Genomic DNA, 14,050 nt, shown 5'->3' with positions numbered 1-14,050 from the left:
GTCTCTACTAAAAATACAAAAAACTAGCCGGGCGAGGTGGCGGGCGCCTGTAGTCCCAGCTACTCGGGAGGCTGAGGCAGGAGAATGGCGTGAACCTGGGAGGGAGGCGGAGCTTGCAGTGAGCTGAGATCCGGCCACTGCACTCCAGCCTGGGCGACAGAGCGAGACTCCGTCTCAAAAAAAAATAAATAAATAAATAAAAAGTTGCCTACTCTTTATCATCACTAGCATTGCTGTAATATATTATTTCTTGCTTGAATTACTGCTTTAGTTTACGAAAAATCTTCCTTCTCTTTAATTCCCATCTTTTTCTTCTAATTCACAATACAACCAGAGTGGGCATTTCTGAAGACAAATATGATCATGCTACTTCATTCTTTAAAATCCTTCTGTGGCACCATATTGCCTTAAGGGGAATATCTAAACCCCTTAGTATGGGTCCGATAGTTCTGTGATCTAAGTCCTGCTTCCTCCTTTGCATTTCCCAGCCACACATGCTCAGTTCTTTAGGGACCACTGACGTTAGTCCCTAGAACCTTCCCAGTGCTCTCTGGCATTTGCACCTTAAGGTTGCCTCTGTTTGGAACATACTTTCCACATTTCTTTACCCTGTGAATTCTTTTTTTTTTTTTTTAAGATGGAGTCTCACCCTGTTGCCCAGGCTGGAGTACAGTGGTGCAGTCTCAGCTCACTGCAACTTCCGCCTCCCAGGTTCAAGTGATTCTCCTGCCTCAATCTCCCTAGTAGCTGGGATTACAGGTGCACACTACCATACCTGGCTAATTTTTGTATTTTTAGTAGAGATGGGGTTTCACCATGTTGGCCAGGGTGGTCTCGAACTCCTGGCCTCAGGTGATCCACCCACCTTAGCCTCCTAAAGTTCTGAGATTATAGGAGTGAGCCACCGAGCCCGGCCTGCCCTATGAATTCTAAGTAGCGGATCCTTCAAAGCTCAGATTAGGTGTCACTTCTGCAAGACTGAGCCAAGGATCCTTTACATGCCCCTCCTAAGTGTATCTCTGTCTCAGCCCCCACCACTCTGTATTTTAATTATTTTCATTACTGTTACTATTAATATCTTAATGTTTATTATCCTTTTCCCTTAGTTCATGGGTTTGCTCATGGGCAGAGACTGATTTTTTATCTCTGCATTCTCAATTGCAATCTCACTACATAGGCAGTACCCCCTAAATAAATTGAATACCTTCCTCTTACAGTTTGAGAAATCCAGAAAGAGAAGCTACCTTGCTAGTGATCACATAATAGAAGCAGAGCCTGCCTTTTGATCTAGTGTTTTGTTTCCCTCCATCAGGAATTACAGACTCAGATGTCTAACTCAGATGTCTATAAGAGCCAGATAGACAACAAAAATGAGAAAAGTGGGCTGGACACATTCTCTCATTTTTCTGGAAAATATGACTTTCTCACACTACGTTTTCCCATGTATGATAAAGAAATATTTTGGCACAAGACATATTTTCCTCTTAAACTGCCACACAAGAAAAACAATAGTATGAAAATGATGGTTATATTGCAACTTGATGAATTATAGAAGATTTAAAGATCAAATGTTTCTTTGTGCTGCCGCAAGACTTGACATATACATAAATGAATCACATCTTATGTTATGGTTTCAGTCTTTGGGGTCATGACCTAGCTTGGCAGTCAAAACCTTCTGACCTTTCCAGTTTCATCTTTAATCGCTGAACCCCTAACCTCACTTATGAACACACATAATACACCCAAAAGCGTCCAACTTTACCGAATTGTAGTTTTGCAACACACCATTTTTAACACCTCTCTCTGTCTCTATCCTTTCTCTGTCACCTCTGCTTGAATCAACTTCAATCCCTGGTCCTACTGTTACCCACTCTCATTATTTGGTACTAGATGAACCTCTAACTCAGAAAGCTCAAACACCATTCCCAGGCATAGACCTTCTCGTCTATGGTGTGTGTGTTAGTGTTAGCAGAGTACACAAGCACTTTAGCAAGCACTTATTCAACTGCCCCATTTAGGACTTGCCTAACATTCTCTAATAAAGTTAAATATAGTCCAAGATTAATTGCATGTTTTCTGAATTTTCCAGAGGTGACATACTGCCTCTGGTATCAAATTTGATTAAACCTGGTAACTTTAATGCCATTTGGTTCTGTTGGGGAGGAAAAATTTAATTGTGTACTCTAGAGAATGGATTTTTTCCCATTGACTAAGGGACAGAACATTTATTAAAATTATCTTGGTGATCTGAAAGGGAGAAATGTGCTTCTTTTTCCTTGCCAGAAGCAGGTCCAGGGCATTATTAGCTTGTGGTAACAACTGATAATCGAGCAATACTGACTGATTTCAGATTCAGCCTTTAAGCCCCTGCTGTGTGATTAGTTCTGTCCAATCTGTTGGCATGCTGGAGCAGGGAGCCTGCAGAAGCTTAGGAAGGAAAAACCCTTTAGCAAGTCTCGGGTACTAAAGACATTTGACTTAATTTCATGTATTACACATGGTTACCTGGTTTCCCTTGGCAACCTCCAGTTCCGCCCTACTATATAATTAGAGGATGACAGGATACATTGCAGACTTGATGACATTACCTGAAAGTGATGAACAGAATTTGTGGAGAATAGAATTTGCTTCAAAAGAAGAGACACAGTGGTCACTAAGAAAAGACAGAAGAGTCTGAGATCCCTTAAAGAAGAGACAGATAGTTTTCTATAGCTCAGATTTCATTGAATCTGGAGGTTTCAGAACTAGCTATAGCAAAGCAGTTTGGAAATATGATGGAATGAGATCAAGTCCTGTAAATCTTTTAAGGGATAAATCTGAATTTTATTATTTGTAAAGTACAGATAAGGTTTCAGTTCAACAACAGCATTAATTACCATTTATTCAGTATTTGCCAGGAATATGACTTGGGTCTTTACAAACACATTAAATCCTCACAATATTCCTGCAAGGGAAGTATTAATATTTTTGTATATATAAGGACATGTGTTTATTGATCTCTTAAAGAATGAGGCTGGGCCAGGAGCGGTGGCTCATGCTTGTAATCCCAGCACTTTGAGAGGCCGAGGCAGGTGGATCACTTAAGGTCAGGAGTTTGAGAACAGCCTGGCCAACATGGTGAAACCCTGTCTCTACTAAAAATATAAAAATTAGCTGGATGTGGTGGCGGGTGCCTGTAGTCCCCAGCTACTCAGGAGGCTGAGGCAGGAGAATCGTTTGAAACGGGGAGGAGGAGGGTGCAGTGAGCCGAGATCATGCCACTGCACTCCAGCCTGGGCGACAGATTGAGACTCTGTCTCAAAAAAAAAAAAGAAAGAAAGAAAAAGAATGAGGCTGAAGGAAGGGCAGGACAAAATTAACGACAAAGTTTCAGTTTTAGGAGACCATTCTTCTTTTTTTTTTTTTTGAATGCTCCCTAAGTCCCATAGGTCTCAATAGTGTATTACAAAACAGTTTAATAACAGTGTCTTTAAATGATTACCTTTAGCCATCCAGAAAAGTTTAGATAACAATCATCTTAGTAATCCTCTCATTGTACACATTAGAAAATTGAGTTCCAGAAATTAAGTAAAACCTAAAGTTAGGTTTCTGACTCATAGTAATTTGTGTGTTATAATACTATGATACTGTCCGGGCACAGTGGCTCGCGCCTGTAATCCCAGCACTTTGGGAGGCCAAGGTGGGTGGATCACGAGGTCAAGATATTGAGACCATCCTGGCCAACATGGTGAAACCTGTCTCTACTAAAATACAAAAATTAGCTGGACATGGTGGCATGCACCTGTAATCCCAGCTACTCGGGAGGCTGAGGCAGGAGGATTGCTTGAACCCAGGAGGCAGAGAGGTTGCAGTGAGCCAAGATCACATGATGGCACTCCAGCCTGGGTGACAGGGAGGTTTTTTCCACCCTGGGTGATTTTTTCCATCTCAAGAAAAAAAAAAAAAAAAATTACCATGATACTATGCCCATGCATTTTGAAATAAGGCTCGAATAAATGAGAGAAAAGAAGGAAGGGGTCTTGTAATACTACTATTATAAATGGTATTAGGTTGAGCTAGCAGAGTAAACAAACTAACAAATCAGAAGGTACTGGTGAGATATTCAGGCACTGGTGTTACGGGATCCTTGGAGTGTTGCTTCGCCAGCTAGAAGCCTCTGTGGACAGTGGCGTCTTTGCCCGAGTTTTTCTCTGGCCCGCTAGGCTAGTTCTGCCCACTCGGCCTGGGAGGCTACGCCTGGGTCCCATGCCTGCCAAGAGCAAGCCAGGCATGGAGTAGCAAGGGGTGTGTGAGTGAGGATGGGGTCCAGCCATTGCACACAGCAGGCACGCTGGCTGCAGTGGGGCAGGCAGCTCCAGGGGCAGGCATGGCTCCCTGTGAAGCTGCGGCTGGACCAGACATACCATAAACAGCTTACACAGCTGACCCCGGGGAATATGGTGGCACCTGGAAACTTAGAGACGCTAGAAACCGCAGAGCCCTAAAGAGGGTGTCACAGCCCTGGCTCAGGGAGCTCCTCGGTCTGGGTTCCGGACCACAGCTCTTCTCTTCCTCTCTCCTCTCTCCTCTTCTCGTCCCCACCGTGGTGAGCAAGGGGCGTGCTTCAGCCCTGTTTGTTTTACAGTTCTTTTAGTCCCACCATTCATCAGGTCCCAAGTTCTTGTCTTGCGTCCAGGAAGAATGTGGTCTGCAAACGTGGAGGATGAGCAAGATGAAAAGGAGCTTTATGGGCGAGGTGGCGGGTGCCTGTAGTCCCAGCTACTCGAGAGGCTGAGGCAGGAGAAACACTTGAACTCGGGAGGCAGAGGTTACAGTGAGCTGATATCGCACACCACTGCACTCCAGCCTGGTGACAGGGCGAGACTCTGTCTCCAAAAAAAAAAAAAAAAAAAAAAAAAGGAGCTTTATCAAGTGATAGAACAGTTCAGAGAAGACCTACAGTGGGTAGGGTAGCTCCTCTGCGTAGCCAGGGTGTCCTGATAAGTGTTCAGCTCTCAGCAGAGAGAGTAGCTCCTCTCTGCAGGCAGGTCATCCTGTCATTTCTTCACCTCTCAGCAGAGAGGGCAGCTATTCTCTGCAGGCAGGTCGTCTGTCATTTCTTCAGCTCTGAGCAGAGAGACCCTGGGGTGGGTCGCACCTCTCTGCTGCTGGTTGTTCCCTCATCTCATTGGGTCTGGCTGAGTCTGGGGTTTTATATGGACCTCAGAGGGGAGGAAGTGTGTGCCAGTTGGTCCATGGGCAGCCATGGGTGGGCCTGGATAAAGGACCACAAGTTCCTACTCCTGTCCCAGGGACTGGCAACCCCACCCCCAGGCTTCAGGCCCTTCCCAACTTGAAGGTGGTGCTTCACTGTGGACTTGCAGCACTGTGGACGTGCTGCTTTCTCCCCAGGAACCTGTCTGCCTCCTGCTGCTGTTCGTTGCCCCCTGGCTGTTCCTGCCAAGGGGCGCCTGCAGGCCAGGGCCAAACTGCCCTCAACCTCTCCTCGGCCTCCCTCCCGTGCTTGTTGGTGCCTAAAGTCCGCAGGGGGCTGAGGCAGCATGGAGCTGGCCTGTCAGCACTGCCCTGAGTGTGCACACACCTGGCTGGGCCGCGACAGTGCCCAGGCTTAGCCCCAACCTTGCTCAGAGATTGGTGCAGGCACAGGGAGCAGGGAGAGGCCAGGCAGCGGGAGCAGACACCTCCAAGCCTGTGGGAGGAATGGGGGGCCTTCCAGAGTCCCTGAAAGTGCAGAGATGCCTGGGTCCGCAGCCGCAAGTTGGGTGGGACTCCAGGGATTGCCTGCCTCTTTGCGTTTTCCTGACAGCAGAGGCCGCCCCAGCCAACCCCACGCAAATTAACCTGACTGTCACGGCTGGTACCATGAGTCCTGGCTGCGCCTTTGGCCAGGTGCTCGTGGGCTCCTGAGATGGTGATGGGGAGCGAGGTTGAGGCTGGGACGGAGGCTTTGGGCCTGAGAACAGGTCCTGGCTGGCCAAGCGAGAGCAGAGGTGGCACAGTTGGCTGCCTTGGGAACGTGGAGCACAGGGGTACCACTGCCGCCACTGCTGCTCCCACAACCCCTCCTTCCGCCGCCGCCCACACCTCCCTGCTGCAGCAGGCCTGATGGCAGCGGCCACTCTGGACGGTCCACACTGCCATCACTGGTAACAGGTTGTGCCTAGCTAGCGATTAATTTATTCTCCTTGGCTCACGTCTGAAAGAATTAATGCAGCCAACCTTTCCAAGTGATCATCAGTCTTTAGGAGTCTATATAGTACCCTACTGGTCATTTGAAGGAAGTCCTGTTGGTTTAGAAGGACAGGTCTACATATGAACCACAGCATATCTATAAATTAAGCCGTGTCTTGAAATGGATGTGAATGATAATCATTGGCCTTTTTTGGTGACACATACAAGCAGACTACATATGGAATATTATTGACTTATACAATGTTTCCGTCATGTTTACAAAATACTGTGTGCTGTGGGGGATATATCATTGCCTTTCTTTAAGGTGAAAACTGTGGGAGTCTAACAGGAAACAGAAATCTCAGTGTCAGTCACTTACTACGCAAAGCATTTGGCATAAATTTCTTTTCTTTTTTTTCTTTTCTTTTTTTTTTTTTTCTTGAAACGGAGCCTCGCTCTGCTGCCCAGGCTGGAGTGCAGTGACTCACTGCAAGCTCCGCCTCCCGGGTTCACGTCATTCTCCTGCCTTAGCCTCCCGAGTAGCTGGGACTATAGGCCCCCACCACCACGCCCGGCTAATTTTTTTGTATTTTTTTTTTAGTAGAGACAGAGTTTCACCGTGTTAGCCAGGGTGGTCTCGATCTCCTGACCTCGTGATCCACCCGTCTCGGCCTCCCATAGTGCTGGGATTACAGGCGTGAGTCACCACGCCCGGCCGGCATAAATTTCATTTAATCTGGGCTGGGCGCAGTGGCTCACGCCTGTAATCCCAGCACTTTAGGAGGCCGAGGCGGGTGGATCGCTTGAGGTCAGGAGTTCGAGACCAGCCTGACCAACATGGCGAAACCCTGTCTCTACTAAAAACACAAAAGTTAGCTGAGTGTGGTGGCGGGCACTTGTAATCCCAGCTACTCAGAAGACTGAGGTGGAAGAATCGCTTGAACCTGGGAAGCAGAGGTTGCAGTGAGCTGAGATACTTCCATTACACTCCAGTTTGGGTGACAGAGTGAGACTCCCTCTCAAAAAAAAAAAAAAAAGAAAGAAAGAAAAAGAAAGAAAGAAAAAGAAAAACACTCATACCTCATTAATGAGAAATAGAAATCTGTAAGGAGGAGGGGGATACCCCTGCTGAATTCCTAGTCCACAGTAAACCAGCATTGCAAAATAAAATCTTACCTCATTTCTGATTTTAAATGAGACTGAGGTCACTGGTAAATTTTTGAATACTAACTCATCACCTAAAAAGGGGAGTTTGATTAGCAAATAGTTCAGCACTTCGGTAATGATATTGAGACTTAATTTCACTGAACATGTTTCCCCCTTTTCTCTTTCTGGGTGTGACTAAATTGCCTACAGCATGCTGCATGGTTGCTGGTAAAACAGGAAATGGGGTAAGTAATTTAGGTAGGGAATTTTTACTACCATTTAAATACAAGCTACCTGGTTCTTAAAGTACTTTTACTACTACAATCTCTATTTTTATAGTGCATTCACTAGCTACTAGAGAAATCAGCACAAATAACCAATTTTTATTGTATACATTTAGGGTATCAACCTTGTTTCATTAGTTTATTTGCATAACATATTAGTAGTTTATTAAAGCAGATTCATTTTTTGTGTGTTTTAGCTTTTTTTTTTTTTTTTTTTGAGACAGAGTCTCGCTCTGTCACCCAGGCTAGAGTGCAGTGGCCAGATCTCAGCTCACTACAAGCTCCGCCTCCCGGGTTTACGCCATTCTCAGCCTCCCAGGTAGCTGGGACTACAGGCGCCCGCCACCTCGCCCGGCTAGTTTTTTGTACTTTTTAGTAGAGACGGGGTTTCACCGTGTTAGCCAGGATGGTCTTGATCTCCTGACTTCGTGATCCGCCCGTCTCGGCCTCCCAAAGTGCTGGGATTACAGGCTTGAGCCACCGCGCCCGGCCCTTTTTGTGTGTTTTAATATGAATGTAAATACATGTTTATATGCATTAGGTACTTATGTAATGTAGTTTGGGCAGTTATATTTTTAAAATAAATTTTATTTATTAATTATTATTATTATTATTATTTTTGAGATGGAGTCTTGCTCTGTCACCCAGGCTGGAGTGCAGTGGTGTGATCTCAGTTCACTGCAACCTCCACCTCGCTAGTTCAAGCGATTCTCCTGCCTCAGCCTCCCTAGTAACTGGGATTACAGGAGCCTGCCACCATGCCTGGCTAATTTTTGTATTTTTAGTAAAGATGGGGTTTCACCATGTTGTCCAGGCTGGTGTTGAACCCCTGACCTCAGGTGATTTACCTGCCTCGGCCTCCCAAAGTACTGGGATTACAGGCATGAGCCATGGCGCACAGCCTAAAAATAAATTTTATATTGGTCTTAGAAACTAAACTATAAAGCTATGTCATAAAAGATAGAAAGTGAATAACTGGCGGAACAACAATGAGTTTACACATAGGTAAGACATAGAAAACATAGATTCACAATCCTTTATCTGAAACCCTTAGAGGCCAAAGATGTTTTGAAATAGAAAATTTTTGGATTTTTAAAATGTGATATGATGTTAAAGATCATGTATATCATTCCTTCCTCCCCCCCAGGCTCTGGGGTGGTACTACATAATCAAACATACTGATATTTCTGCAACAAAACATATGAATATTCACAGTAAGTTTGATAAAGTCTCTAAATTGCTTCCTTCAAATCAGGATTTGATTCCCAACTGAGTTTAAAAAAATTTTTTTGGCCAGGCGCGATGGCTCACACCTGTAATCCCAGCACTTTGGGAGGCCGAGATGGGCAGATCACGACGAGGTCAGGAGATCAAGACCATCCTGGCTAACACGGTGAAACCCCGTCTCTACTAAAAATACAAAAAATTAGCCGGGTGCGGTGACGGGCGCCTGTAGTCCCAGCTACATGGGAGGTTGAGGCAGGAGAATGGCGTGAACCCGGGAGGCGGAGCTTGCAGTGAGCCAAGATCGCACCACTGCACTCCAGCCTGGGCGACAGAGCGAGACTCCGTCTCAAAAAAAAAATTTTTTTTTAAATTCTCCAGCATATTTTGGAGTTTGAAACTAAAAAATACGAGTACAAAAAAGGGCCATGTGACTATTGGCAGTACCTGTGTACTCTGGAGAGAAAAATCCAGGAAGAAGTATAAATTTCTATTTTAGAATCTCATACTTGGTTAAGTGACTTATAGAAAAATAATTAATTTGGCTTTTTTGTTTGTTTTGTGTTATATATCTGCATTTTCAAAAGGGTAATAACTACATAAGGTTTGGGGGTTTCGTTAGGTTTTATTAAATTAGTCTCAAATGGTTTAGATTCTGGTGTAATAGTAAAACTTGATCTTACGTTTTTAGAAATTTGCTAGCATAGTCGGAACATGCTTTTTTCTAAATGTTTTCAATTTATATCCATGTTGCTAATGAGTTACTGTTTCTATTTCGGTTTTTTTTTAGACGTATTTTCTCCCCTGTTGCCCAGGCTCGAGTGCAGTGGTGCAATCTCAGCTAATTGCAACCTCTGCCTCCGAGGTTCAAGCGATTCTCCTGCCTCAGCCTCCCAACTGTCTTGGGATTACAGGCAAGCGCCCACGCCTGGTTAATTTTTTGTATTTTTAGTAGACCCAGAGTTTCACCATGTTGGCCAGGCTGGTCTCTAACTCCTGACCTCAGGTGATCCACATGCCTCGGCCTCCCAAAGTGCTGAGATTACAGGCGTGAGCCACCGCTCCTGGCTTGTTTTTATTTCTTATCAAAGGATTTTAAACTAAGTTTAGTTCTTCCTAAAGATTCTGATTGATATAGGGATAATGGAACAGAAAGAAACACAGGTCATTGGTTTTTTTCCTTCAGTGTCCCTAGTTCATTCTGGGTTGAAAAGATTGTGGAGGAATTGCTGTTAAAGAATTGATTTAGGGAATTTACAAAAAAAAATTAATTGCCTTGCATATTCTGGTTCGTCTTTTCTCTAGAATGGTGGTTGTGTTGTATCTACAGCAAAAGTGATTGCAACTGACACCCTCATGAGCACTTATCTGACAGAGAAGAGAAAGAGAAGTGTAGTTACTAAGTATGAAATGGGGACTGAATTTACTTTAATGAGTACTAGTCCCTCTAAAGGACAATCTGGTATATGCTAGGGACCTCTATGAAAATATTTAGCCCAAATTGTATTAGGAAAGTTATTAGCCCCATTTAACTTTCAGATTGGAAATCTGGCATTTTAAGTATTATATTTGCTTTATATATAAGGATGAGGTTTCCAAGCTGTCTGTTAACCCTTTCCTCTGGCTCTATAATCTGGAGGGAAAAATTACCTATAGTTGAAGTTTTTAAACTAGACTCAAATGCACTAAATATATGTCAAAGACTGTGAAGGATTTAAAACACCGGTTTTCTTAAATATTTTAATTCACTTTTGGGATTGGCTTTTGTAACAACCCTTTGGACTTTCCAGAATCTAAACAATTTAAAAAATAGTTTCCATTCTTGTGTTTTCTGTTTCAACGTTTATTCTTTAAAATGTATTTTCATATATTATTTACTTTCAACTGTGATGCTATTTTGTGCAAATATTAAATAGTTGAACTGTTGACATAATATCAGGATAGTCTTTTAAAATACCTAAAATCTTTCTGATATTCAGAGAATTTAGGAACCATTTACGAAGCTCACACAGTATTTGGATAAGTTCTTGAATATAGAGAAACAATTTGATTATTTGTCAGATGTAGAGTTTATCTGGGTATTTCGTTGTTAAATCACAATCCCAAAGCATACAAAAGCTCTCTCTGTAACCAGTTATATTCTCAGCTGGATACAGAATGGGTAGATCAACTATTTCTTTCTTTCTTTTTTTTTTTTTTTTGGATCAACTATTTCATATTTTGCATTTTTAGAGAAACAGTGATCTGCATATTCTTTTTTTTTTTTTTCTGATCAACTACATTCAGCCATTAGCTTAATTACTTTTTGTTTTTGACCTGTAGTTAGTAGTGTCTTTTGGTCTTAAATAACAATGGATGTTGCCTATAAGGAGTAATTTCTATCAGTGAAAATTGGGCATTAAAAGGGGTGATGCATAAGTTGGCCCTTACATCTCTTTCATTAAAAGCAGTCCTATAAATAGCCATAAGGCTGGTTTGAAGTTTCAATTATTTGAATGATGTGGGCTTGTTAGTTTGTTAGTAATATCCCAGTGTTCTCAGCAGAGTAGAGGAGTTTTAATAATACCACACCATGTTTTTCATCCCTTTTATCTCAAGTTCCTTTCTATCACAATTTTAGGTTACAAACTAAAGCTAGAATTTATAAAAGGGACTTCCCAAAACCTATTTATTGTCTCATGAGTATATTTTGGGGGAATGTCAAATTTTTATTCAGCTATTTATCTGATAATACATTGATGAGCATTTCAGAACATTGATACTTCAGGATTTAATATTTCTTCTTCATCAGTAAAGTTTTTTAAAAAGTACAACTTTTATGTTGATTTCCCAAAAGTAAGCCCCATTTTCAACAAGAGAGGAAAAGCAAGCATTAAAATGTGGATGTGATTATTGTAATACACAGTTTATAGTTTGTGAGCAGTAAACAATCATCTCTATCCCATCTTTCTGTCTTCTGATGTATTCCAAATCCTGGAATCTGGCAATTCTAGCTCAGAAAAACCCAATAGTGTGCTTTTGACTTTGAAGCTTTAAAAATTGTGTTATATGCCTTTAAAAAAGTAATTCCATGATTCCACTAGAGTATAAGATCCATGAGGTGAGGAATTTTTGTCTGCTTTGTTCTCTGCTTTCTATTTAATGTGTAGAATAGTGCCTGGTACATGCTAGGCACTCAATGAATATTTTAAAAATAATTGCATAAATTCTTGCCTTTAATAGAAAAAGTAAAGTTTTTCATGTCAGTGAATTAATTTTTATGTTATTCAGAAAGCAGAGTCTGTCGCTGGGAAGAGATGATATAGTTCAGCTAAAAGAAGCCTACAAATGGATAACTCACCCCCTGTTTTCAGAGGAACTGGGTGTTCCCATTGATGGAAAGGTATCGGGTCAACAGCGTTGTTAATTTTATTCTCTGATTTTACTAGTTTTGCTTAATTATATGGCAGGGTTTTGGTTAGCCAAAAAAAACTTCTTTTTAAATAATCCAGTGAAGAATTTTTAAGCTTTTCAAATGTTAAATTCTGATAGTCTTAAATTGAAGTCAAAGCATTTCTTTTTTTTTTTTTCCCTAAAACTTCTTTATGACCTAAGATACTTATGAAGGTACCAAGTGCCCTAATTGACCTTAAAAGGTTAGAAATGAATCTTTGCCTTTAATGTATTTATAGTTCAATTGGAGGAACAGACTTGATGCAAAACAACATATAAATAACTGCAAGCAAATGTAGAGTCAACTCTGGACTATTTAATTTTGGTTTATCTGTGTCTAGTCTTGTTTTCAAATGCATGGACAGAACCTATTCAACTACAATGAGTATGGGCTCAATCCTACCTTGTTGGTATCTCAAATCCCCCTGTTTACTTTTAGGCAGTAACTGCCTTTGAAAGCAGAACATTTCCCTTTTCCAGAGCAGACCTTACCTCAGTCTCTGAAATGGGTTGAATTTCAGGGAAGACTCTACAGGCTTCCAGATGTGAAAATAGGAAGGTCATCTTAAATTAGATTTTAATATTATGGCCTCATTGTTTCATCATTTTGCTAGAAGGAAATTCCCTGAATATCAGATATACCCCTATTCAAATAAAATCACAAAACCACCTACTAAAGCTAAACAGTTTTTCAAAACCATTCTGAATTATGCAGTAATATTTCCTTCTGTAAGAATATGCTCTGTTCTGTAAACTGAATATTGAGAGAATAGAGAATAAAACCACTTCTCAGATAGCATGAAGAGGAAATGAGGTAATGAAAGTATTTTGGAAGTTAGAGAAGTCATTAATGCAAAATATTTTTACCTCAAATTTCAGTTTTGAAGCACAAATAATTTTACATGTCATATAAGTGAGAACAGAAAATAGAAAACAAAAGATGTGGGTTGAGTGAAGTTTCCCTGAATAAAAGGAATGCGTTGTTCACTTTAATTATTGTATAGATTAGAATAAGGAGGAAAAAACAAAACAAAACAAAAAAAAAAACAGCTATTCATTATTGTGATTCTAGAGTAGCTAATGGGTCTACTAACTATCCAATGAACTCAGTAAATATAAAGACAAAATTGTAACATAGTATGGCATTTTTAGCTATTCTCCCCACACACACTTCCCCCATATGGAATTTTGTGTATTCTCCATGTAGGTAAAAGTATAAAATCATGCTTTTTTGGTGTACAAGGATGTTCACTGTAGCATTTGTTGTTGTTGTTGTTACAGAAAAATTTTCTACAGCTTAAATGTCTGACAGTCCCTAGAGTTGAAAAGATTTCCATGATATAATATTAAAGCAATTTTTCAAAAGCATGTCTTAAAAAATAATACATATACATTTATATTCACAAAAATGTCAAGAAAAAACATCAAATTGTTAATGGTTCTGCTTCAGTGGAGTGGGATTGAAAAACTATCTTGTATTTGATCATTTTATGATTTAAGTGTATAATTTTTGAAATAAAACAAAAAATTACAATACATTAAGACGTTTGAGCACTTTAAAAAGAAGCTTCATACGGTTTTTAGGGATCTGAATATATATTTTTTGCCTTGCTAATAATTTAAATCGTAGTATTGGCAGAATAATTCTTCATTTCTTTGCATTATTATTTATTTTCAATTCTGTAAATTCTCATTCATCTTCACACCTAATTTACGCATTTGTCCAAAAAGCATACAAATTTATTTTAAAACTTTTTTGGTAGGATCACTAATGACTGAGTTTTAGAAGTCAG

The 14,050-nt window shown here is 41.1% G+C and overlaps 1 protein-coding gene across 6 annotated transcripts in view; it reads left to right on the top strand.

Moving 5' to 3' along the window:
- The window catches only part of PUS10 (pseudouridine synthase 10), a 79,559-nt gene that overhangs the window by 37,909 nt on the left and 27,600 nt on the right, over positions 1 to 14,050 (top strand). For all 6 annotated transcript variants that reach the window (XM_007970524.3, XM_038006994.2, XM_007970521.3 and 3 more), the window contains exons 5-6: positions 7,528 to 7,562; positions 12,096 to 12,207. In XM_007970524.3, the coding sequence (XP_007968715.2) occupies positions 7,528 to 7,562; positions 12,096 to 12,207 (147 nt within the window). The remainder of the gene's footprint in view (positions 1 to 7,527; positions 7,563 to 12,095; positions 12,208 to 14,050) is intronic.

The sequence above is a fragment of the Chlorocebus sabaeus genome, chromosome 14 (genome assembly GCF_047675955.1).
Source record: "Chlorocebus sabaeus isolate Y175 chromosome 14, mChlSab1.0.hap1, whole genome shotgun sequence".
Lineage (NCBI taxonomy): Eukaryota > Metazoa > Chordata > Mammalia > Primates > Cercopithecidae > Chlorocebus > Chlorocebus sabaeus.
Note: the sequence above shows the minus strand (reverse complement) of the source record. Positions and strands in the feature narration are given on the sequence as shown.